General features: G+C 40.6%; 1 protein-coding gene across 1 annotated transcript in view; it reads left to right on the top strand.

Annotated features, from left to right (window-relative positions):
* Sgcd (sarcoglycan delta) overlaps positions 1-27,211 on the top strand; it is a 440,866-nt gene that overhangs the window by 173,044 nt on the left and 240,611 nt on the right. Inside the window, exons 3-4 of the mRNA XM_008845949.3 lie at positions 11,078-11,179; positions 23,283-23,292. Of these exons, the coding sequence (XP_008844171.1) occupies positions 11,078-11,179; positions 23,283-23,292 (112 nt within the window). The remainder of the gene's footprint in view (positions 1-11,077; positions 11,180-23,282; positions 23,293-27,211) is intronic.

Raw genomic sequence — 27,211 nt, 5'->3', positions numbered from 1 at the left:
TGTGCAGGCATTGCTTATCATGTCCATATCCTCTCTGTATCCACTGTGAGTATACAGTGATTTGGAGATTCGGGGTTTTTTTTGTTTTGTTTTGTTTTGTTTCTGTTTCGTTTTTTGAGAATTTCATTTGCAAAACTCCAAGCAGCCCAAGATACCATAATTGTAGCCTCTTGGATGACAAATGCCAGTTCTCAGGGACAACTGTGACTTGTTGTACAGCTTGGAATTAGACCATGTTTAAGTAGGAAGGACCTTAATACTTAAAGCATCCAAATATCGGCTATGGTTTTGGAAAATGGTTCAAAGAGGCAAGATTTGACCAAATTTACATAATTAACACTATACGAGGGCCAGGGCCAGAAATCATGCTATTCTTTTCCTATGATTTCCATAGGATCCTATGTGTCCATTTCCTCACGAATATTCTTTAGGAATTTTTTTTCTGAATTTTCTCTTTGTTTCTATTGTTTGAGACAGGATCAGACCCTCTAGTCCTGCTTGGCCTTGAGCACTTGACCAGTTGTCTTTCTGCCTCTGCTTTCCAGTGTTAGGATTACAGGCAGGAGGCAGAAGTTTAAAAATAATCTTGAATGTACAGAAGTATATGCAAACTTCATGTTGGTCTGCTTTTTTTCCAGGAAACCAGTAAGGATAGCGCTAGGCTGCATATGTGGTTTCTGGGGCTCACTGACTTTTAAGTGTGTCTTGGGTTCCTTTAGGAGCTAGGCCTGGTTCCTTGTGATTATCAAGGCTTTGCATCTATTCTATCAAGTGAAATTTTATGCAGGGATTACAAGTGATTGAAGTAAAAAGGCAGCTCTAATACTGGCCTTGCCTGTGCCATGCTTCTACTTTAGAGAGAAAAGGTAGAGAATACCCAATCACACAGGGGCTCCTCAGCACCACTTTATGCAGGGATTACAAGTGATTGAAGTAAAAAGGCAGCTCTAATACTGGCCTTGCCTGTGCCATGCTTCTACTTTAGAGAGAAAAAGGTAGAGAATACCCAATCACACAGGGGCTCCTCAGCACCACTTGACTGAATTGCTCACAAATCACTATCAAAATCAATCATAGGTGGGTGGGGAAGTGCAATCCTTCATAAGCCCAGAGAAACAGAGAGTAGCAAAGTATATCAAGTGGTAGGTGTTCTGTCATCCTGAATCCCCGAGTAACTGCCCTGACCACCCCCTTGGAAGTAAATCATTGTTTGAGGCCACTGGGGCTTTTCGTTCTGTTTCCATCACTATAACCTAGCTTGTTTTGAATGATACACATGGATTGTCTGATTTAATTGTCAATTTGGAAATCACAGTTATCTTGATGCCTAAGTGTTCATGAGCAAGTAAGTGGTTGAGTCAGTGTTCAAACTAATGTATTCTGATTCCAGAACTTGGTATTCTTAGGCTCTCAAGATGCTCTATGTGTGTGTGTGAATGGTCCTTCCATTAATGCGGAGAGCAGGGAGGAACAGCATCTAAAGGGTTATGGAGGGTCAGGAAGCCCTTCCAGAAAAATAGATAGTTAAGCCTAAAAGACAAGTAGGTCTTAGGCAATTTGACATAGAGTCCCTCTTCTGTGTATGTTTCTGAGATAGGATCCATCCTTTGATTAGATACTCCAAGAACAGCAGAAAGCAAAGAATATCTATACATGCATTTCTGCTGGCAACCAGAAAATACGGGGTGTTTCAAACACAATGGCCTTGGACCTGTACATCTCTTGAAGAAACTTTGTGAGGTATTATAAAACACAACAGAGGAATCACAGTCCTGCTCCACTGAGACACCAAAGCAACTCGACAGTTATGTGTGCATTATATTCATTTCTCTCCCCCTCTCCCCCTCTCTCCCTCCCCCTCTCTCCCTCTTTCCCTCCCTTTCCCTCTTTCCCTTTCTCTCTCCCTCTCTCTCTCCCTCTCTCCCTCTCCCCCTCTCTCCCTCCCCCTCTCTCCCTCTTTCCCTCCCTTTCCCTCTTTCCCTTTCTCTCTCCCTCTCTTTTCTCCCTCTGTCTTCCTCTCTCTCTCTCACATACAGGCCCATAGCCACACACACACACCACACTTCTAAGCAATAACATCAGCCCTTGTGGCAGCTCTGAAGCAGTGAGGATAGAAAGTCTGTATAGCAACCTAAATGGCAAAAGAAAGAAAATACAAATGAGGTTGAGGCGACAGTGTGAGACTGAAGGCGTCCTGAGCTGAGCCGAGCGCAGCTGAGACACCCACCGGGGTCATGTTGTCCTCTCTGCTGCTGTGTTCATTGCCGAGCACTGCTGAGGTTCCATTCCCAGTGCTCTCAGGAAAGGTCAGCAGCTCCCTGTGCAGCCTATCCCACAGTTTAATTGTTGTGATCACAAAACATTCCCTGCATGTAATTCGGCTCCATCTTCCTTTCCCTTGAGGAATTCGTCAGGAATCTTGGTCTCTGATGGAAACAGAACAGAACTCTGGCAACCTGTTCCTTTAGTAATTTCACACAAAGGGAAGGCAATCCCAGGTGTCCTTACTGGTCTCCTCCTCAGCTTGCCTTCTCTCTGGACCCAGCACACAATTCTGGATTGTACTCTTAAGCAATTTGGGGAATCCCAAGGCACAGAACTCTGAGTGCTGAACTGGATTCCTTCTGTGGACATCATTTCATGTCTGTTATGGGTTTTAAAATGTCCTGTTAAGGTTATATTTGCATACTGTAAGATTCACCTATGTTGAGTGTACAGTTCAGCGACTGGTAAATGTAATGCTATGCACTATCACCACAATCCATTTTTACAGCATTTCCATCACCCTACAATCTACAGTACGTTCCCATTCCACTCAAAGCTCGGGCAACCACCAGTCTACTCTGTATCTCTGTGGATTTGCTTCTCAAAACATTATATATAGATGGAATCATGCATGCAGTAGGTGCTCTTTGGTGCCTGGCTTCTTTTACTTAGGGTAATGTTCTTGAAGTTTCTTCATATTATGGGATATATCAATATGGCATTCCTCATTGCTAGGTAACAGCATGCTCTACTTATCTATTGATGGACACTGGAGTTGTTTCTACCTATGGCTGCTCTGAATGATACTGCAGTCACCATTTGTAAGTCTTTGGGTAGATACAAGTTTCACTGTCCTGGACAGACACTAACAAGAGGAATTCTGGCATCCCATGGTCACTACATTACGTCAATCTCTTTTTGACAGTGTTTCCACCATTTTAGGTCCTCCCTAGAGATGCCTGGGGTACCTGTGTTTCCACATCCACTCCATCATGGGCACCACGTACGTGTTTTCCTTTGGCTTTGGAACTTCTAGAAAGGAAGATCCTACCTGTACCTTTTCATGCTAGTCGACCTCATAGTTAGCATACAGCAGGAGCTTACCAAGGTAACATGGAATATGGAACTTGATGGGTTTGGGAGACAGACCATAAGGCCTCTGAACATCAGTTTGTTCATTTGTGAAATAAAGCTAACAGACGCTCTCCCCTTGAGTGATAATGAGGATTAATGAGTAGATTGCAGATAGTATACTCTGTGTGATGCGTAGGGAAATGGCATCTTTTAATATTGGTGTCTTAAAATTCCCATTAATGAGCATTCTCTGACTAACCTTTAGTTAACTGACTTCTCTTGCTTTTTTCTTGCAGTTGATGTTTAGGGACATCTAAGCAATATACAGGGCTCCAAATTTAGAACAAGAAATGAAACACAAATACTTTATTTCATGGAATTTGAAGTCCAGTGAGGAAAACCACAGATATCCATGGAATGTTACAATAACAGAGCCATGAGATGAGATAGGAGAGGAGCAGTGTTACAAGATATGTGAGAAACCCTGAGATGAGAGGTGGGAATCGGGAACTCTGAAATCTGGCAGAATGAGCACCCCAGCTTTGGAACAGCAGATCTAGAGCAGACACCCCAACAAAACTAAAGGACTGAAGAGGGGCTCAAAGATGTGGGAAGGTTATTCTTGGCTATATTTATGAGCACTCAATAAGCAGCAGAACTATGAGCATGTCACGGGACACAGTGAATGGAGCGTGGGTCCTGGTGGTTGATCCTGCTCCAATGGATTACCCAACACTCATATGCATTTGGACAGCACCGAGTAGACTCTGAGTTAAGAGAAAAAGGAGGACATGCAGTCAGGGAGGTAATGTGGAGGGAGAGCTGGTAGGAGTTGGATGTGGAAAGTGGAGACTAAATACAATCAAAATACATTGAACACATGTATGAGTCACTCAAATAATAAATAAAAATATTTAAAATATAATACCCTAACTGTACTTTCCAGTTTTTTCATTGCTGACTTCTACCTCTCCCCCAGATGCATTTATAGCCCATACATAAGCAATTTATGTATAAGATGTTTTTCATGCCTTAAACACTTTATTAATCAGTTATTACCTGCTGGGCCTATGCCACGCTAGTTGAGATACATGCCCTGATCACTTGGAAACTAGTGTAGGAACAGACCTAACTTGAACAATTTTGCTCCACAAAACCTTTCCACAGGTAAGAACACAAGATCCTTATCGCATGATGGCTTATGATATTTTTAACTTTCAAAATATGTGAAAGTGATAGCATTTCACAGAAACCACACTTCCAGCGTTGGTCCTTGGGGTAGTGATAGGTGGTATTTGCACAGGGCTAGGTGGCAGCAGCAAACTACAGATTTGTCAATCATTTAATCACAAGGGTCAAGGAACGCTAAGCTCTGATGCTCATTAGGTTAGATACAATAAATACATTTTCTGCCTGTGATAATTTTGATTTGTGATCTGTTTCTATTAAACCCAGGGGAAATCGCGTCATTGTAAGTTATGAGACATCTCTATTTAGAATGAATAAATAATATTGCTGTAAAGAATTTGTTGAATGCCTTCTAGATCCTCGGAAAGCTTTTAGAAACTGCGCACACAGTAGTCAAGAAAACAACCCAAAGCCTTACACCTCATGGCATTTAGAATCTAATGCAGTCTATGCAGTAAGCTGTTTCCTGCTTGGATCACATCTAAGACTTGCCTTCACTAAAATGGCTCCAGGAAGAGATCCTTGTGAGACTGCTTTCTAAAACAGAACTTGGTGTTACTTCAAGCCTGAAATGTGCTGACAGAATTCAAACCTTTCTGATGCTGATGCAGCAGAAACATCAGAGGAACAGGAGATAACACTTTCTTAAAACCAACATCATGCCACTCCCCAGCTCCTGTCTTCAGGACCAGCAGCCAGGTCTACCTTGCTGAGAATTTTCCAGATGTCTTGGAGCCTGGCTGAGCACCAGACACTGCCCTATGCTGACTATCGCTGAGAGAATCAGGGTCAAGCTCCTATCGGGGACTCCTGGGCATTTGCAGCTGCTGCTGCTGCTTTTGAGCCCTGAGTGAGGCGTCACTTTGTTGACACCAGTTCTTCAGTTCAGCAGTGAGCATTGTTATGCTTGTTTTAAAGAAATCGAAGTTTTGTCTTTTGAAAAGGGGAAAAAAAAAAATCAATGTTTGTAAATCTCCTTATGTCTTTTACATCTTACTGGGAGCAAAGTTATGTTTCGGAACTGACCCAAAACTGCTATCTCAGTACTTAGAGTCCTCTTATGCACTTAAAGATGCAACCATTCCACATAAAGCTGATGTCAAGATGTTTCAGTGCATCTTTGACACAGACTATGAAGTAGAGACTCTAAGTGTAGGGAGATAATTCAGTTTACTACTCTAGTCTGCTTTGTTCTACAAATATAGGCCAAGACAACATATCACATTATTTAATGGACCTAGGCCACCAAACATCTTTACACAGAGCTAGAAGCCAGCAAGGAGACTAAAAGGCTAAAGGGAATAAAGGGAAACTCTAAGAAGAAATGATAGGTACTTAGCAAAGTTATGGGGTGTTTTCAACCATGGATGCCTGGAAATAAACACAAAATGACCATTGCAAAGGAGCTCCCTGGCTGTGAGGACAGATTTGTCCTTCTCAAACTTCAGTCATTTCTCTATCTTCTTTGTTTTTCTTTGACTTCTTTTTCCTTGTGCTGCAACTTCTCCTGACTTCTGGTGAGACACAAACATATCCCCCAGCCTATCACATCTCCTGCTGTGTTTGAATGCCCCATCTGGGGCTGTCTTGGCTGTGCCTACAAATGCCAGAAATAAGAGTGTATAGATGGAGTGTGGGTCACAAAGGAACAATGTGAATTTCTAAGATCTGTTCTCACCTTCACACTGATGTTCCTTCATGAAAAATGGGTGAAGAAAAGTGTCCATCTCCAATTTGGTCATTCAGTCCTACCCCATGTGACTCCGGAATTGACCTCTTTGAGGTGCACACCTGATGGCCATGTGAGAGACAGGAACCTGCTTCAGGAGTTTTAGATCACGTAGCTTAGTGAACTGCACTGGAGAGAGTCTGTGGTGTCCCCAAGTAGGGAGGCTGCCAACCCAGGCAGTGGCTAGTGAGTATGTAAGAAATCCATCCCAGAGTTGCCAAGAGTCCCCAGAGATGCTCACAAACCTGGGTTTTTCTATCACATATTTCAGATTTAAATGTTAGTGGGAATCAAAGAATAAATAAAAAGAAAGCATGTGCATATTTTACAAATGCATAAAGCAAAAAGGACTTTGAAAAACATATTCACGAAAGAAATTGAGAGAAAAAAGAGACAGTGAGCTTCACTGTTGTGCCAGGACACCACATTCAAGTGTCTGAATCCACATAGTTTGCACTTGGCTGGCAGTTGATGCTTCAAAGGTTTTAAGAACTAACAGTTTGAAATGTTTGTATTAGTCCCAGTGTCACTTTGGGGTGGCATTGGAGTTCTGAAGCTGTTTTGTGTGTACTGTGCATTAAATCAAATGAATGATAATGTTGTTGTTACTGAAAACAGGGACCGCTGGGATGGAAGAAAGGTCAGGAGGTTGTAAAGCCTGAGATAAGGTGGAATCCTTCCCTGAATTTGAAGTAAAAATTCTTATTAAATCATGTGTATTTTACTTAAAAACACAAATAAACCAAACTTTTATTTTCTAGGTTGGGCCCTAGAAACAAAGTCTCATCCAGTACCAATGAGTATAGAAATTTCTGAGCTTCTGGTTTCTAAATAAATATCTGTTCAAATGACCCAGAGATTTCCACTTACAAATAGCCGAGTCCAGGCTCAGAGCAAGGCATGTTTAAGCTAATCCTGGATGATCATCTCATCTACCAAATAAGAGCACCATCAAAGACTTCTAGGTCATGACAAAAGGAATCACATGTTAGCTTTGTGGCAACTCTGACCAGAGACAGGATAGTCAGACAATCAGTGGGACTGTTTGTGTTGGAAAGAAAGGAAATAACTTATTCATAGTGAATTAAAAATGTAAGAATCTGATTGGAATGAAGAGTATTAGGTAACCAATCCTTTCTTTCTTTTTTATTTTTATGTAGCTCAGTCTGGCCTGGAACTCACCATGTAGCTGAGGATAACTTTGAACTGCTAATCCTCCGGGCTGTCCCTCAGTTTAGTCTTTTGAATATCAATAAATAGAGAAGGAAAGCTCAAATTATCTTGAGTTTTTCTGTAAAATGTAATTTAGGGTAAAAAAATGTAAGGAGATTAAAGTTTTCTTGATAGAATATCCTAGCTAATAAATGAAGAAACTATAATGGGATCAGACTGCAGCTACTTTATACCTTCTAATAAATTACGGCTCCTTTTAACAGAGTAGCAGTAGCAGATAGCATCTCAGCAAGGATAGTCCATGTCTCTTGATAGAAAAATACCCCACGTGGAAAACAGAAAAATGCCCCCATCCCAAAGATGTCCACATCCTGTTCTCAGATCCTGTGAAAATTTTACCATCACTGGCTAAGAGGTGTTAATGTTGGAGATAGAATTAAGATTCATGGTCAGGTGATCATAAAGGGAAGAATTGCCATGAACTAGTTGTATTCGTCAGTTGTCTTGTTGCTGCGTCAAAATGCCTGGCAAACACAACTGAAGGATGAAAGTTCACTTTGACTCACATTTTGAGAGAGTTCCCACATGGAAGGGAAATCATGGCAGCTGGAGCTTGGGGCAGCTGCTTACACTGCCTCCACACTCAAGTAGCCAAGTGATGCATGTGGGTGCTCAGCTTGCTTTCTGGATTTTCTTCAGTCCAGAACCCCATCCCATGGAATGATGCCACTGACATTTAAGGTGGGTCTTCCTACCTCATTTAACCATATCTAGATAATCCCTTATAGACCTGCCCAGAGATTTGTTTCCTAGGTGATCCTAGATTCTGTCAAGTTTACAGTATTAACCATCTCATTAGTCTATTGAAGTCACAAGCCTAATGAAATTAGTTTTAGAGTAGTTAGTGATTATTCAACTGGCCATTACTAACTTTGAAGGTGGAAGGTGGTGATGGGCACTGTAGACTCTGGGAAACTGTCCTAGAGAAGAGCCATTATATTTTATGAAAATAATGGTATGGAGAGAGAGAGAGAGAGAGAGAGAGAGAGAGAGAGAGAGAGAGAGAGAGAGAGAGAGAGAGAGAGAGAGGATATATAAGAATGATTGAATATGAAAATCTCATTGGCTAGGAAAATACTAGGTAACCAGTTCATTACCCAAATACTGTCTAAAGATTATAGGAAACTACCTAGCACTTTATAATATCAACCAATAATAGTATGAACCTTATTAATATAAGCAGATTATTAGAGAGAAAATATATAGGAGAAAATGTGAACCTTAACAGAGGATATTTTATATTAAAACAAGATTGATTATTATGGTTTGATATTTGGCATTTAATATCAAGGAATGATTATTCTGGAGGAATTACAATCATAGATGGTGCTATGATCATTTTTGAACAAAGATGAGGGATACTATGGATGAAGTGATGCACAACAATGACCATAAATTGGTACTGGTTTCAGATGAGTGATCAATACACAGATGTTCCCTACTACCCTCACTACAAATGAATATATATGTGTTTGTAAATTTTTATTGAATTTTTATCTGTTTCATACAGAAAATCTTAATCTTAAACATCTTTAAACCCCCTTCCCCACTGGCACCCTCCCATACCTGCCCCCACTGGAGTTCATACATTCTGTCATTTGCATTAAGGCCTATCCTGTCAAGGTAGTGTCCCCAGACATCCCTCAGTGTAGTTTCATCCACTGAGGTCTCGTCAGCCTATCTACAGTCCCTCACCCAGCAGTGATCAGCTACCAATGGTTCTTCGACTAAGAGTGGGTCCTGCTGTCCATTTCCACTGTTCTGTGCTGGGTTTTTGTCTGCTTGAGTTTGCATGTGTCTTGTGCATGCTGACACCATTGCTATAGGTTCTTATGAGCAAGGTCCCAGAAGCCTGTAGGACTCTATTTCCATATGGTCATGCACCTCCTCCCTGGCTCTTACAATCTTTCCACCCCATCTTCCACAATGGTCCCTGTTCAAGGACCCACACTCTGCAGACCCTTTTTCTCTATGCTGTGGCCATTTGTGACCCTTTGTGTTCCTACCCTCTGTTGCATGAGGGAGCTTCATTGATGAGAGTTGAGAGATGCGTTGGTGTCCTCTTTGCCCCTTATTCTATGTTCCCTGATCCTTAGGTGTAGAGGTTGCATCATAGATATACCACTTAGGCGTTGGAAATGCACAAACAATCTCTGTTTATGAGGAGTGGTGTAACTCTGTAATAGTCTCCATCTGTTGCAAAAGAAGCTTCTTTGATGAGTGGTGACTGGGATACTTGTCTGTAAATACAAGGATCCATATTTTGCACAAAGCAAGAAATTACATTTGTCTAGGGATGTGACAGCCTTGGGGTTTTCTCTAAGATCTATGAATAGATGTATTTAAATGGGATGGGGAGAATGAGGGTTCTACAAGGAATTATGGGGATAAAGGAAAAGAAGGAGCACAAGAGAGTGGAGGTCATAGGAGACAGATACTATCAAGGGAGAAATGAAGGAAATGGGAATATTGTAAATGGGGAAGGTTTGGAGGGAAGGTTAGATAGGGGGAGAGAAAAGGGATAAATAATGCCTAGCTAGTGTAAACAAAAAAAAAGAGGTAATCATATAAGTCCAAAAACCTACTAACAAATTACACATATAATATCTCTACATGAGTCCATGTATATAGCTGAATGCTACAAAGCAAGAAACAGTGCCAGACAGGAGAAACCTTCCTTTGAGTTGTTGGTCAGGATAGTCAAGAGACTCCCAGAATTACACAGGCTATTGCCACGGCCCTTGATTGCCTCCCAGAACTTAAAGGTAAGACCCTATTGCTGAAGACAGGACATACTTCAGTACAGGATTTGGAGCAATGGAGCTGAAACTGACCTAAAAGCCACCTCCCCTCAAGACCAGCTCTCATAGGTTTGGAGAGCACTACACAAGCTGCTAAGGGAGACTATCAATCGATGGCCCAACCCCAGCTTTAATGCCTAATAACCACCTCAGTGACCAGAACAGCAAAAGAAATTGGCACAGTGGTGGTGCTTTTATCTCGGGGTAATCAACAGCTACCTAATTGGACTTAAAGCCCACTCAATGGGAGGAAACTCATATTTAGTACTGTAAACATTTGAATATGTTTTATTATTAACATAGTAAATCCTAATCAAAGTGCTATTAACTGATTAGACTTCTCAAATGTTTGAAAAGTCAAACAAATCATGTAAAAAGGCTTGATTTGACCAACAAGCTGTTGATGTGACGTTTCTTTAAGGAATTTGGAACCAAGGTATTTCATTTCAGTGTATAGAGTCAGCCTCTTCTCCCTTCTGCCTCCTTTGCTTTGTACACCCTGGGGACAAGGGCCTCCTCCTCTTATGCAAGTCAGTGGCTCTGGGGCATTCTTAGAACAGAGTTTGCTCTGAATAAGTGAGCAAAATGGGATACTATGCATAATTGTATCGACAGTGCCTCCTGGTACTTTATGTTTTTAGATTCCCCTCACCTAACTCTTGCAAATATTAAAAAAGAAAAAAGGAAGGGAGGAAAGGCAATAACTGTTTGAATCGTTGACAGCCTGGGGTATTTTGAAATGTTAGCTAATCACATTCTCTCTCCCTGCTTTCTGTCTCTATTTCAGGATGGAATGGGAAACTTGAGAATCACAGAAAAAGGTCTGAAACTAGAAGGAGACTCCGAGTTCTTACAACCTCTCTACGCCAAAGAAATCAAGTCCCGACCAGTAAGTTTCTAATGAGAGAAGAAAACAATTGTTCTGGAATCTAAATCTGGGGATATCTACTGTCCTATCAGCTGAGAGAACAGGGAATGAGATGTTTCTGTTAAAACCTGAACTCTTGGGTTATAATCACAGGTGTGGTGTGGTAAAGAAATGAGAGGCCGTCTCTGAGCCTATTTCCTTCAAGGATAATAGAAGGGTGCCAACCCCTGCTAACTAGCTTGAGATGATGTTCGAAATCAGAAGAGAGAAGGAATATAGGAAAACCTTAAGTACTCTTCCTAAGAAGGATACGATTGCTATCGCTTTGAGTTGTCAATCATTTCAAAGGCATCTCTGAAAAAGAGAAAACTAATGGATCAGAACTTTGGTTTGCATTGTAGCGGTGCTGTCTACGATCAGTTCTTTTTCAGCAGCTCTGTTCTGAAATTGTGTTCTGGATTGTGTGTTGTGTCCAGTCACAAGGCAGAGGCTGCTTTTCATGTGCAATCCTTATCTCATTTAATTCACAGACTGGTCCTTTTGGCTTGCTACTCCATTTTACAGGTCAGAGAATTGAATCACATAAGATGTTCCATGTCACATACTAATAAAATAACAGAGCAATGATTATAATTCTGGGAAATTTTGTTAGCCATAAGTTCTTATATAAGCTTTTTCTTCAGGATTTTCTTTATTCTTCTTTCTGGTAAAAGTGATTCCTGTTCTACATGCCTTGCTTCTGTTAGCCAGTATTATCACACTTGACTAGATAATTGAAAAATAATAATTTCAAAAAATTATTTTACCACTATTATTTACATTCAAATCATGAGTTAAAGAAAATAAAATTGCTAAAATTCCCTTTTTCCATTATTAATCAAGTATTTTTGGTTTCAAAGATAAATAATGAAGCTTGAGAGATGACTAAGCAGTTATGAGCTTTTGCTGCTTTGGCAGAGAACCAGAGTCCAGTTCCCAACACCCATATGGGTGGCTCTTAATCACCTGTAACTTTCATTCCAGAGCATCTGACTCCTTTATATATCCTCCATGGGCACCCACACACATGTGACATTTACACACACACACACACACACACTGAAAAGAAAGAGACAGTCACATAAGCATAAAGTCCCCCAGCCAGTCATGTGGCTCTACCTGAAATCTGGTCCTAAACCAAGCCATTCTCTCTCAGAGCCCATGCCTCCTCCCCAGCACTACTATAGCCTCCTCAAGGCCCACAGCCTGCTTCTCTTCAACATCATCCACCCACAGTGCAACCACTTTGGTCCTCACGATGCCAAGTCTCCATACTTCTCAGGAAACAATCTCCACTCTTGTCACATCTGGAATGCAATCCAAAGTCTTCAGCAAGGGCTGCCAAATTCTCAACATGCGTTTTTCTTAGGGGGGCTGTTTGTGATCTTTCTGGTCTCAGTTCATTTGTCATTTTTTGGAAAGACCTCTTCAAGCAATCTACTTAGCACAACAGTTATGTAGAAACAGCACACAGACACCCACCCCTTCTGGTTTACAATGCTTAGTATTTTACTTCCTTATGGGTTGAAGAATATAAATGTAGACATGAGAATTGCCTGGGTTTTCTATACTGCATTCTCCAGCCCAGTTGTTTTGCCTCAAACATATTGAGTCTCAGTGGCATTACTATTAAACAGGTGAATCACTAAAAGTGAAATGTCTCCCTTACATCTGTTCGGGAGATCAATCGCTGTTAACAGTTAAATACATTTCCAAGTATTTCCCATGAATGCCTTTGTTTGTTTATTTTACAAATGTGCATTACATGTTTTCTTCTCCTTCCAAATATTGAGTCTACATTTTTGTATCTAGTATCTAAAGTTGTTAGTGGTATCCTTGAGGAATAATTCACATATAATAAACTCTGCATATTGAAACTGTATAATTTTATGCATCTTGACATATTCATGTACATGTGAAATAATAAACACATCCAACTTCTCTAGGGGTTTCTTCCTGTCCCTTTTTTGAACCCTCTATCCACCAAAGCCTCTCTCTCCTCCCCTGTCCCCAAAGCAGCTGCTGATCTCTTTTCTGTTGCTACTTTTCTCAGAACTTCATACACATAAGTCAGATATGATATTCATTTTAAGAAATGTTAAGCATTAGATTTTTTGTCATTTTAAGAAGTTCTTTATTTAAAAACATCTACTTAATATCCAACTTAAGCCATTTTTGTTGGGGAAGAGCTGTGAGAAGTGGTTCAAGGGCATAGACTTTACCATTTCTCTCTTGAAGGATGTTGGAGCACAGAGAAAGAAATAGGGAACTGTTTGCTAGGCATGGCAGCCAGGGTGGAATTTGCATCTTGTTGAAATATCACAGGGAAAAAACAAATATGTTGGCAGAAAAAGATAAAGACGCAAGATTCGCAGATGTTTGGAGTTGGTCTACAGGCTCTCCTCTCTGCATGGAGAGAAAAACGGCACCTGAGCAAAACTGAAGTTGTGCTGTCAAGGAAATGGAAGGCATGATGGTCGGGTACCACTGAATTCCAACATCCAGTGATGCCTCATCTGTGCTATATTGCAATGGAAACCCAGCAGCGTCTGTTCTCCACTCTGTCATCTACACCTTATCAGTACTTTTGGTTTTATTTTTATGTACCAGCCTAGAAGATCCTCCTCCATAGGACTGTTGTGTCGTGCCCCCATTGCTCTGCTGTGTTTGACAGGTGATCTCCCTCTTCTCCTGCCCAGTTGGATAAGGTTGGTGAGCAGCTTTAAGTGAGGATGAGTAACAGAGCAACACTTGACTCTGGGTTGGTTTTGTGTTTCACTGATCTGAGAAGAATTGAGACTAGTTAAGCAATCTGCCCAGTGTTCAATACCACATCCAATTTCATTAGTGAAGATTGCAGCTGTGGTAAAATCACTGCAATTTGATGAGTGTGATAGCAATCACTCAGGAAGAAAAATTCATGGAACAGTGTTCATCTTTATAAGAAATATTGCATGAGAATTCAGTGAAAATCTCTGGCCTTCAACATTTAGCCACATGGATGTTCAGCCTCTAATTGGTAGAATATTCTGTTACTCAGAAAGCAGATTGAAATGGAGATTAATGGGGAAGAATCTTCTCCTGATTTCCTATGACAGTGTATTCTAGATATAATATTTGAATATGTTTACACAGACAGTACAATTAAAGGAAATAATTCCATAGAACTCTGCATTTAAGTACTTATTTTAATGTAATGTAATTGCTTTTCGATTTTTAAATATCAATTTTTGATGAGACCTACTGATAGGCAGGTTTAATTAATGAATAGGAAGGAGACCTTTCCTCAGAGTCATTTTGGACAGAAGACTCCTCCTTCGGAAAGCCTCCCTACTGTCTTCCTCAAGATGCTCCACTTCGATGATACATGTGCTCAATTCAAAGAAAGGAATTTACCAAGCACCTACAATATTCTGGGCTTATTGAAAATGGAAAGTTATATACTGGGAAAGCAGTTCAAACCACACTTAAGGAAAAATATGGTTCCCCATAGTCACTTGAGGAATTTAAGAAGAGAGATGATAGAGAATGCATTACTTTCTTTTTTAACATGGGCCTGGGAGATGGCTGAAGGATAAAGCTCTTGCCATGCACACATGAAGACCAGAGTTATGAGAACTGCCTATAAACTCAGCACTCAGGATGCAGAGAAAGGGGATCCTGGCAACACACTGGCTATCTTGACTTTCCAAAATCATTGTGCTCCAGGTTCAATGAGGGACTCTGCCTCAATAAATAAAGTGGACAGCTATTGAGAAACACACCTGACATAAACTTGAGGACACACACATACACACACACCTCTACCCCCACACAGTTGAACTCAAATAAATGCGCACATACCATACACATATTACAGGCAAAAAAAAGTTAGCTTGTACTGGGAAAATAAAATTTTAAAAATTATTTTCTATATCCTATAAGTATTTCAGTGTCTTTAAGAATATTTTATCCTATAGAAAACTTACTTTTTCAAAAATAAATTAATCTACTATGCTCACAAAGAATTATAGAAATGTAGCTAAATGAAGGTCTTAGCAGTGACCTATCTCAAGACAAGGTGCCCCAGCATGGGTAAGCACACACACTGTGCCATTGAACCTAGGTGCAGACCTTGCTGTCATTGCTGGATAAGTATTTTTTAAAGTAATTTTATAACTTTTGTCAACCTTTGTTTTTTTCCCTGCATAACTGAAACATGAGCACCTTCCTTGGGGGGAGTTGTAAGGAAGTAAGTTCATTTGTTACAAACTGATACACAACTTGACCCGGAGTGAGGGTCTAAAAATGGTATCTTCTACCTTGATTCCTTTCCTCTGATGATGATGATGGGGGTGGTGATCATAATGATGATGATGATGATGACAATAATGATGAGACTGAAAATGGTAATGATGATAATGATGATGATGATTTTCAGTATTCTTATCACCTGGTCATATCTCATCTGGTGTTTGCTCTTCTTTTGAAACAAACAAACAAAAAAACTGTGCTAGGTCTTCATCCTCTAATTCACAATGACAAGTTCATTACCTTTGAAGGTGACTCATTTATCCTCAGTAGCTTTCAGCTGGAAAATATTGATGAGCTATATTCCAGTATTCAATGTACTTTTCTAGCATTGTTTTGTTTTGAAGATTTTGCTAGACCTAGCATCCCAGACTACTGGGATAATCTTTTTGAAAATGGCTTGTAGGGATATGTCAAGTTCCTTAAAGATGTGTGTGCACTTTGCTCCTATGGTGAGTTTTCACTGTTTCATAACACTGCAATAGGAAAATACAAGTGTTGCCCAACAGCCCATCTAAATGTCTCGTTCTAAAATCTGCATTGCACATATAAAATGGAGCTTGAGAAAGCCTATCTCAGTGATAGCAAACTTGCCTAACAAGGATGAGTCATGGGTTCAGTTGTTAGCACCACCACACACAAAAAAAGGAAAACTGGGTTTGAAGAAATCAAAGTTCATCGGTATCCATGAAAGCTTTAAAACCTCTTTGAGCCAGTTAGCCACACCGAATTTTCCCTATGAATTCTGTCATCTCTGGGATTTATATAAAATCATTTTTAATTCCATTTTTAACTGTTATATCAGTGGACACTCATTCCACCAGCATGAGTTACCAAAGATATAACCAGCCTGACCATTGAAAGTCCCTGAAAATTTAATTACTACACTGAATGATTGAGGAGGGATAATCTAGAAAGGAACTGGGACATACCATGTTACACTCAGCTCAAGGAAAACTAATTTCCATGAATTCCATATTCATTCCCAAGCCTTTACTGCTGAACTGGCCTTCAGTGTGGTATGATAACCTTGTTCATAACTGGTGTTTTTCCACCCAGAAGGGGTAAGTGGCTGGAACACACACTGAGCCCCTGAGAGGCGTTGAGGTACTAAGAAACAGTGGGTAATATGACAAACAGGGCTTAGTTATGTCTGACCTGTCCACTGAGGGGATGTTCTCTACTTGCTAAACTTCTTTAAGGGATAAGTGGTAGATTTTAAGCGACCCACCTGGTGCACTGTTGGTTGAGCTGCTGATGGAAACTTCTTAGAGTTATGAACTGCATTACCAGACAGAAATCTAGTGTTCTTCAGACATGGTATTTGCCTTTTGATTTCCATTTCTAATACTGAAAAAAGATAAGATTTCATATTTTCTAAACTCTGCATTTTTTTAGCTGTGTTTATGAACCTCTTTTCAAAAATATTTTTCTTTATCTGAGAATTTCATACAATTCAGACCCTCCTTCCACCTTTACCATTCAATCTCTCCTCCCCCAACTTCATGTCCTATATCATTAATTGTCTTTTGTTTTAAGGCTTAAAGAGGCTATTCTGTGTTTCCTCAATGCTCTTGGATGGTGGCCTATACCTTGAAGTCTAATCTTAATAATGGTGTAAAATATGTTATTACATAACTACTGCAAACAAGATATTAGCATAACTTTTTGTATCAGTAAAAATACTAAAGGTAGATTTTATAAGTAGGTTTCCATAATTTATTATTATTAACTTTAGCTTCCATGTTTTATAACAATAATCCAGGAATTATTTATATAGTAACTGAAGGTCTGTACACTTTGACTACGTTTCTGTATTTCAGACTTCCCTTGACATCGCCACCTCTGATGACAACCTTCCTAGTCACTGATTCTATGAGTTTAACTTTTCCATTATCCGTATTAAACTGAGATCACGAAGTATTGTCTTTTCCTGCCTAGGCATTTTCACATAGCTCAGTTTCATCCATGTTGTCACAAATGAGTTTCCTTTTTTCAAGCCTGGATAGTGTTCTGTTGTGTATGCCATATGTATGTGCTATATTTTCTTTATCCATTCATCTATTAACAGATGCTTAGATTGACTCCATGTTTTGGCTATTATGATAATGTTCTAATAAACTCAGGAGTGCTCTCCTGGTTAGTGTTTATTGTCGGCTTGACACAAATTAGAGTCATCTGGCAAGAGAAGCCTCAACTGAGGAATTTCCCAGATCAGGTTGACCTGTGGATGTGTCTTTGAGAGTTTCGGGATTGATGTGTCATGTGGGTAGGCCTGGCACACTTTGTCAGGTGGATTGTATAAGAAAGGTAACTGAACTTGAAAGTGAGCCTGAGAACAAGTCAGTAAGCCACTTTCCTCCGTGGTTCCTGCTTGACTTCCTGCTCTGATTTCCCTCCATGATGGACTCTGACTAGGAAGTGCAGAGTAAATGCTCTCCTCTCCAAGTCGCCTTGGCCGTGGTGTTTATCACAGCAACAGAAACCGAGGACAAATGCTGACATCTCTTTGCAATAATATTTTTTTTCCATTGACTATATAAGAAGTAGGATTGGTTGCTCTACTGATAGGGCTTTTTAAATTATTTTAGGAACCTGAATAATTTTTCATAATGGATGTACCAATTAACCCACCCACCAGCAGTATACAAGAGTTTTCTTTTTTAAGATTTTATTTTTTAATTGTGTGTGTATATGTATATCTGTGGCAGGTATGTCTAGGTGTGTGCAGGTGCCTGTGGAGGCTGGAAAAAGGCATCAGATCCCTTTGAGTGGGATTTATAGGTGATTGAGAGACACCTGGGTGTTGGAAATCAAAGTTGGGTCCTCTTGGAAGAGCCTTAAGCTCTTTTAACTGCTCAGCCACCTCCCGAGCCCTATAAGCTTTTTCTTTTCTGTATAAATTTTTGTCAGCATTTATCTTTCCTAATTTTAGCGATTTCTGCACCAATAGATGCTTATGGTTTTCACTTACATTTCAGTAATGGTTAGTTATGTTGAGCACTTTAAACAAACCTGTCAGCCATTTGTATCACCCCTTGAAAAACAATTCATTCAGGCCTCTTGCCATTTCTTCAATTCCTACAAAAGCTATTGAGTTGAGGGGCTGGAACGATGGCTCAGCTGGCTTAGAACTCACTACGTGGACCAGACTGGCCTTGAACTCACAGAGAGCCACCTGCCTCTGCCTCCCAAGTGCTGGGACTACAGGTGTGCACCACCACACTATACTAGAGGTGCTGTCCTGTCTTGTCATGATGCTTGGTTCCAGGATTGAGGGGTAGTTAATTGCACATGGGTAGAGTTTTCTCTGGACCCTCCATTATCTCACTGCTCTGCATACTTGCTTTTACTGTGAAGTCATTCTTCTTTGATTACTGTAACTGTATAATGTAATCTGATAAGGGCAACTGCAATGCCTCCATCTTTGTTTTTACCCTTTGATGGTGCATGCTTAGTGGCAGGTGGTAGCCATTTTGGAACCTCCTACTCTGGGCTGAACCCTTGACTAGCCACAGCTGGTCTTCATCCTGCCTCAAAAGACATGCTTCCTTTCTGAATTAGCCTTTTAACAACTACACAGCAGAAGCTGGGGCAGGAGGCACAAAAAATCTGAATTCTGAATGTTCTCAATGGGGAGGAGGACTCAGAACTGAATTGGGGTGACAGACATGCACCGTGATCATTTAGCAGAGCCCTGCAGAAATCAAAGGAGGCTGCCGTGGCATCTCCTCAGTAAGCTAAACAGCTTCAACTCCCAGCTGAACATAGTGTGCACAAAACAGTGTTTTCCATGCCACTTGCATGGAACACGAGCATCTTGCTGTCTTTAATTAAGAAGTTAACTGGACCGTGAAGTATTGCCCAAGTAAATGAAAGTGATTTGTACTTGGTCAGAGGGGGATATTAGACCTTCTCATGTTTCTTTACTGACACATAAATCATGGGTAGCATTAAACTTTGGAAGGGTCATCTATAAGCCCATCTGTACTGTGAAGCCAGGCGCCATCCCCCAATGTATCCACTGCTTACATGTTATAATTTATTGTGGATAGTACTGAGGACCAGCTGCTTTTTAGAAAAAAAGAAGACAACATACTCTGAATAGATCAACACTTGACACTAGGCAGTTTGTTCTTCCTGGGAAACAGATGTAATTATCCAAGACTTTGGTTTCTGTAGAATTTAAACCAACAGGCAGTGTTCCTCTTTTAACTTAAGAAAACTTGTGTGCACTAAAATGAAGTTCATGCTGATGATAGAAAAGTTGAGAAGGCTTTGATCACATGTCAGTTAAAACTGTATCAGGCAGGATTGTTACAGAGAAAGTAGGAACAAGTCGGAAGTGTGAGAATTTCTGACTGCATGATTTGACGGTCATTACCACATAGACGGCCTTGAATTCATTCCAATCTCATTGCCTTGAAGACCTCTGGATCACTGAAAGACGTGTGTTCATGTCAGTCTCCTACTGTAAACAGTCCTTCACCCCTGTACAGCTCTTGCACCAAAGATTGGAAAAAACTTATAAGAAAACAAGTACAATAACATAGTATAATAAATTATTATAATACAGTAAGATCAAAAAGAGTCTCAATTAGACTAGGAGGTGGAGTGGGGGAGTTACTAAAATGCAAGGGGAGAACAAAAGCCTAGAATGTGACTGTGAGTCAGTTCAAAGTCATGACAGAGTGTTGGATGAAAACTTTGTCTTATGATCGAGAAGCAGAATTCTAGAATTCATTTAAAATATCCTAGACAGGAAGGTACTCAAAGCTGATCATTAGGTTCTCTTCACATTGTCCTACTGATGGGCAGTGAGCCTTTGAGTAAACAATTATCTTAATTTCTATGTCTGCTGGACATGATCATTGGATTGTTGGACATGATCAGTGGAGCCCCACAGCTTTTTGAAAGTCATAAAATCTTTCAGTGGATTTCATTTAGAAACCAAAATCCACGGGAAGGGTCCCTGGAGTCTGCTCTACCAGCTACCTCATCCTCTTGTGACCAATCACGGGATGCTGAGGCTTGAGTGGGTTTCCACAGAGCCTAGTTTGAAAACTACTGCCCTTGCTTCATCCATGGTCTGCTCCAATGGCTCTTCCCCATGGAAATTTTCCCAGGACACCATCTGAAGTATGTTCCTTGCCTACTGACTTTGCTTTCTTATTTAATTTTGTATAGCATCAGATCAGTGTGTATATTGGGCATAGACTGCATGATTATTTTTCTACTTCCCATGTAATTCTCCTGCTTCGTCAAATCTCTGTAACACCAGAGGTGCTAAGTGGCGTATGCTTGTTCCAACAGAGTAAACATTTTACTATAGACAGGTATCTTATGGGGTCATGTTGTAAACCTTAACTACATACACATGCACACACAGAGAGAGAGAGAGAGAGAGAGAGAGAGAGAGAGATCAGGCTCTAAAGCACCACCTGCCTCAGTTCAGATCCTGAATTCCTGTATCTTCCCATTTTCTACCTATGTGACCATGAGCAAGTTTCTTTTAAATATATGTATGTATATATATATATATAATTTTTTAAAAATCTGTGTGGGTATTTTCCCTGTGTGTATGTAAGTGCACCATGTGTATGCAATGCCTGCAGATACCAGAAGATAGTGTCAGATCCTCCGGAACTAGAGTTATGGACAGTTGTTAGCTACCACGTGGGTGCTGGGAATTGAACCGAGGCCCTCTGGAAGAACAGCAAGTGTTCTTAACCGCCGAGCCATCTCTGCAGCCCCATGAGCATGGGTCTTAACATTTCTCTGATTCACTTTACACCCTTATAAAATGGGCACAATTGTAGTTCTACCTCATAAGACCATTACAGTATATAAGAGTTGGGGCTGGAGAGATCGCTCAGCAGTTAAGAGCACTGAGTGCTCTTGCAGAGGACTCAGGTTCAGTTCCCAGCACCACATGTCAGCTATCAAACTGTCTATAACTCCAGTTCCAGGGGATCTGATGCCTTCTTCTGACCTCCAAAGACATTTCACGGCACAGATGTATTTAACACACATGTAGGCAATCCAGTCATACACATAAAATTGAAAAGAATAAAATAAAATATTCTTTTAAAAGTTTATATATATACTTTGTTGAACAGTGTCTTTAATATAGCTCACTGAATTTTAATATAATTACATATAATTGGTATTTTAAAATATTATTATTGCTCTGTTTAACCATTGTAGTCCTAGGCTTGTGTCTAAGACATAGTAGGAATCGGACTTTGCTTCGATGAATAAATGTTCTCTTAGATTTGAACCTCTCAGGTACAGACAGAAACAAGTGTCCCCTTAGCAAGAGTTTATATGTGGATTATCTTTATTATGTGTATGCTAAGTAGTCAGTCACATGGCACGTGCCATGAGCTACAGTGTAGGCTCATGGGAAATTGGGAATGTAGTGGGCTACATGTTCTGAAGCCCACCAAACCTCCTCCATACCTATAATTTGCAGATGTCTTAACCCATGTCATCTGTAGGCAAATATAAGTTTCTGTGAGTGGACATGAGCTGTGAACTGAAGATTCAACATTAGCACCTCCAGACCTTGAAACCTTGGAGTGTCTCATCTCCATCAGGATGCCTTATCATCACCTGAACACTTAGTCCCATTTGTAGTGATAAGATGTGCTGCCGCAGTGGCAGCTATGCACTGCTGCATCTGTCCTGACATCACAACCACCTGGTACTAAGACTGTCTTGAATACTTCCTGAGTGACATTTAAGAGGGAAAAAGTGCATAGCACAGTCCACTGTGGTTTGATTGATGTTCTCTTAATGAAAGGAAAAGTCTTATTAGAGTCCAGGGGCATCTCGTAGCCGGTGACACCTGCTGAGCACTTGGTGAAGACTATGCAGAAAGGAGCTAGCTTTAAGGAAGGCATGTGTTTTGTTACAATCTTCAAAGCTGCACGGTTCTTCACTATTAAATTGTTAGCAAAAATAAATAAATACTTGCTAGAAAAGTAGCTTTTTCATAATGCTGCAATCAGAAGAGAGTCGTCTCTGTGAACTCAGGTCTCACCCAGTGCTTTATAATTGCTATCCTGTATTGCACTTTTCATCTAATTTTTAAATTCCTTGTTCCTTATCAGAAACACAGATGATTCTTTTCAGAAGCTGCTATTCCAAAGGCTGACGAAAATGTTTCTTTGGCTTATAATTATGAAATTATAAGCAAATCTTCTCACTATTGCCTTGACTTTGTGAGCTCTACCCGCTGCTGAGTGTGACCTTTTGATGCAGTGCACTGTAAATTATTACCAAAGATGTTTTGAGTGGTGATTGTCCAAAATTATGAGTGTGGGACTTTCTAACAGCAGTGGCTCTGCTTCTAAACAAATCCCAAATAGTCTGCAAAGGAAACAAGGCTTTTAAAACCATGGCTTGAGAGATGGCGCCGAGGTTAACAGCACTGGCTGCTCTTGCAGGGGTCCTTGGTTTGATTCCCAACACCCATATGGCACCTTACAAACATCTGTAATCCATGGGCATTGCACAACATAGGTGCACTTGCATACATGCAAACAACACACTCATATACACAGAAATAAAAATAAATAAAATGAAACAACTAATAAATGTTTTGCAGACATACCTGTTGGATGTCAGAGGAAAAGGAAGTAGAAAAGATAGGTTGTGACAGAAATCACTAAGTTGAAGGAGTGAGACAGAGTGCCGTGCTGTCTCCCTGGCTTGGTGCAGTAGTGTGGCTGTCTCCTGCTATGGAGTCACAGCTCCTGTCACAGAAATGAACAGTGCTGTCTCTGCAGAGGGAAACACAAGTACGGGTGGCAGGATGGCCGAAGTGGGCCTCCATGAAGCTGCGTAGCTGGTTTTAGCCTTCAGTTAAGGCTCCGTATTGTTCATAAACATGAGAGAAACTTTTATGGACAGGTGAGCTATACTTAGGTGGTAGCTCAGGTTAAGAGATAAATAGTTGGGGTTATTTTTCAGTTATTAGCGTATCACTTGGCGTGTGTTCTAACTTCACTTATGAGTCTCACAGCATTGACAGTAAGTTTTTTTTTGTTTGAACTCTTTTATGTTTTTTCTGATTTTTGTTTTTTATGGTATTTTTGTGAATTTCATTCAATATATTTTGATTGAATTTATATCCCTTCCCCCATCTACATCCTCCGACCCCTCCCCAATTTCATGTACTCTCTCTCTCACTATTGTGTGTGTGTGTGTGTGTGTGTGTATGTATAGAACCAAACTCCCCAAATGCCCTTCCATGTGTGTCTATCCATAGGAGCCTGGTCAACCTACCAAGGGTCTCATCCTTAAATAAAACTAACTCTCCCCTCCCAGCAACCATCAGCTGCCAGTGATTCCTCAGGTAGGATTGGGGTTTCTGATTCACCACCCCATGTTCCTGCTGTGGTTTTGCATGGCTTGAGTGTCTATGGGACTTGTGTATGCTATCACCATTGCTATGAGTTCATATAAACAACTGTCCAGTTGTCTGGAAACCTGTTTCCCAGTGCTCCTCTACCACCTCTGGCTCTTATGATCGTTCCACCCTGCCCCATCTCCCTCCATGATCTCTGAGTGTTGGAAGGCAGAATTTTGATATAGCTGTCCTATTCAGAGATAAACACTCTGCAACTTCTTATTCTCTGCACATTGGTCAGTTGTGGGTCTCTGTTAATTTCTACCTGCTGCATAGGGAAGCTTCTCTGGTGAGAGTTGAGAGGTGCATTAATCTATGGGTATTACAGTAAGTCATTAGGAGTCAGTTCACTACTGTATCTGTTTAAGAGAATAATAGTGTTAGGTTCTCCCCTGTGGCCTGTGCCGTACCTAGCCACAGATTCTTAGGCATGATATTAATGTAAGACATGGGCTCCATCTTATGAAGTGGACCTTAAATCCAATTATAAACTGGGTGACTAGTCCCATGATCTTCATTCCACTAATGCACCAGTGGGCACATCTTACCAGGGCAGTTATAGCTTGAAGGATTCACTGCTGGGTAAGATCGATGATCACTTTTCTCTTTAGGTAACATGCATAGCATCTTCCAGCACTTTGAATACTAGCCAGTAGAAATGAAGCTTTGAAGTCAGTACCAGATTGATTTCTCCTTGTTTGTTCTACTGCTCATGTATGCAATGTCTTCAGCAATAGGGTCTTACCTTGAAGTTCTGATGGGAAACCAAGAGGAGGAGTGATGACCAGTATCATTTGAGGGTCTATGAGATCCCTGTTCAGCATCTTCAAAAGGGGGTTCAATTCCTGGCATTGGGCTTTTACTTTGCTAGCCTGTGATGTCTAGCAAGGTAACATCTCCTTGTTATAGGTAATCCCTTTAATATCTTTTCATATTGTATATGTATGTATCTTAAGAAACTTCTACAGTGAGGGGCTGGAGAGATGGCTCAGTGGTTAAGAGCACTGGTTGCTCTTGCCAAGGACTCAGGTTTAGTTCCCAGCACTGACATGACAGCTAACAACTGTCTATAACTCTAGTTCCAGGGGATCTGACACTGTCTTCTGACCTCCATGGGTATTGCATGACACAGGTACACTTACATACAGGCAGACAATACACTGATACACATAAAAATTTTTTAAATAATTTTTTAAAGGAAACATCTATTTTGTAGGTTTCCATGTGGCGTTTCTGAAGGCCCATATCCCCTCTTGCCCTTCTCTCCCATTTTCCATCTCACTTACCCTTCCTAGTATTTTTTATTTGTCTTACCATGTGAGCTCTCTGAGATGTGGAATTCACTTCCATAATCTGTGTTACTGTCTCAAAGACTCACTGAGTCACACAGGGCTCTTTTCTTCATCAGCATAATTGAGACAATCTTGGGTTAGGGAGGGCTGTGATTCATGTGTGTCCTCTTCATTTGACCTTTACTGGTTTGTTTCATAGCAGGTCCTTTAAGAGATAATTGAAGACCCTCCTTTGTGAACTGGGACCCATATTCAGGAGAGATCATAAAGCACTGAGCCTTTTATACTCTTTCCCTTTCACCATATGAGAGCACAGTGGTCGCCTCCCCTGTAGTCACAGCAGCTAGGAACCATCTTGGCAGTGCTCCAACCATATGTGTCACAAGGCTAAGGTTCTGGGGCATCCAACAATGTTAATTATAAGGTCAGTCTATATGTTCAGATTTTTTCATGTGGCCTAGAAAAAAAAGTTCATTTTAAAAATTATCCTTAGGACACACTTTACCCACAAAGTATAGTGACCTTGAAAATTATACATACAGCCTTGATCATTATTAAATCCATGGTCCATGAGAGCTACCAAGGTTAGACTTGGTAAAAGAGAAATGGACCCAGTTGAAATGTCTATAGACTTGAACTGTTATATTCATAAGATAACTGAAAAGACCCTATCAGAAAATGGTAAAGATTGTTTTAGGGTTGTTTGTTTGTTTTTGATACAGGATCTTAAGAAGCTTGGGCTGGCTTCAAATATCTTATGTAGATGAGGATGACCTTTAACTGTTTTCTGCTTTTCCTGCCCCCTCTTCCTGAGTGTTGGGATTATAGGCATGTAGTATCATGCCATTTTTTTAACTTATTAAATATTTATCTTATTTTTAATGTATGTGAGTGTATTATTTGCATGTCTGTAAGTGCATCCATGTCATACAGTGCCTAAGGAGGTCAGAAGAAGGTGTTGGAGCCCCTGGAACTAGAGTTAGCTACAGACGGTTGTTAGCCACCATGTGGGTGCTGGGAATCAAACCCGGGTCCTCTGTAAGAGCAGCCAATACACTTAACCACTGAGCCTCCTCTCCAGCCCTGTCATGCCAGGTTTTATACAGACCTAGGGATCAATCTCAGGGCTTTATATGCATCGCACACATGTACTCTACCCACTGAGCTACCTCCCAAGCCCTTGGCAGAAAAATCTTAAAGTGTTCCTAAGACCCCACTGGAGTTTTTGTTCTATTTCAGTATCTTTCACTTGAATAAACATGAAAAGATTTGCTGTTAGAAAAATTAAATGAACTAATGGGTGTGCACCTGGCCTAGCCTGTAGTAATTGTTCATGAATGTTACTGACTTTGAACCTAAACGATGTGAGATGAGACATTCATGCTGGAAATCTAGTAAACACAGAAGTGATGTGAAATGGTCTCATTCTCCTCTTTTGTGATGACCCTCTGAAGAATCTATCCTGTTAGTCTCCTCGCTAGAAAGAATACACGCTGTAGTAATTGTTCATGAATGTTACTGACTTTGAACCTAAACGATGTGAGATGAGACATTCATGCTGGAAATCTAGTAAACACAGAAGTGATGTGAAATGGTCTCATTCCCCTCTTTTGTGATGACCCTCTAAAGAATCTATCCTGTTAGTCTCCTCACTAGAAAGAATACACATCTGTTATTGCAGCCCAGCTGGATTCTAACACTAACCTTACCTGGATTATTCTGCCTTCCTGAATGGCAGACGGTGGACACCTTGTCCCGTGCTGTTCCTCTGACTTCTTTGCCCTGTAGTCCAGGGAAGCACGCAGGTCTCTTGCCAGTTCCGTGAAGAAGAAGTAATCTTCTCTTTCTCCCACTTTCTCTGTTTCTGACCATTCGTCACACTCCTCTGGTGGCTTCTATTGTAGGGTTTTCTCCTCTATTCACATCACAGATGCCCTATTGGGAGAAGATAACTGAGCCTGTGTGCTGTGTGTGACACAATAGCTATGAACACAGCCACATACAAAATCACAAGCT

Source organism: Nannospalax galili, unplaced genomic scaffold (assembly GCF_000622305.1).
Source record: "Nannospalax galili isolate Female #2095 unplaced genomic scaffold, S.galili_v1.0 scaffold382, whole genome shotgun sequence".
Classification (NCBI taxonomy): Eukaryota; Metazoa; Chordata; class Mammalia; order Rodentia; family Spalacidae; genus Nannospalax; species Nannospalax galili.
This window is presented reverse-complemented; position numbering and strand designations above follow the sequence as displayed.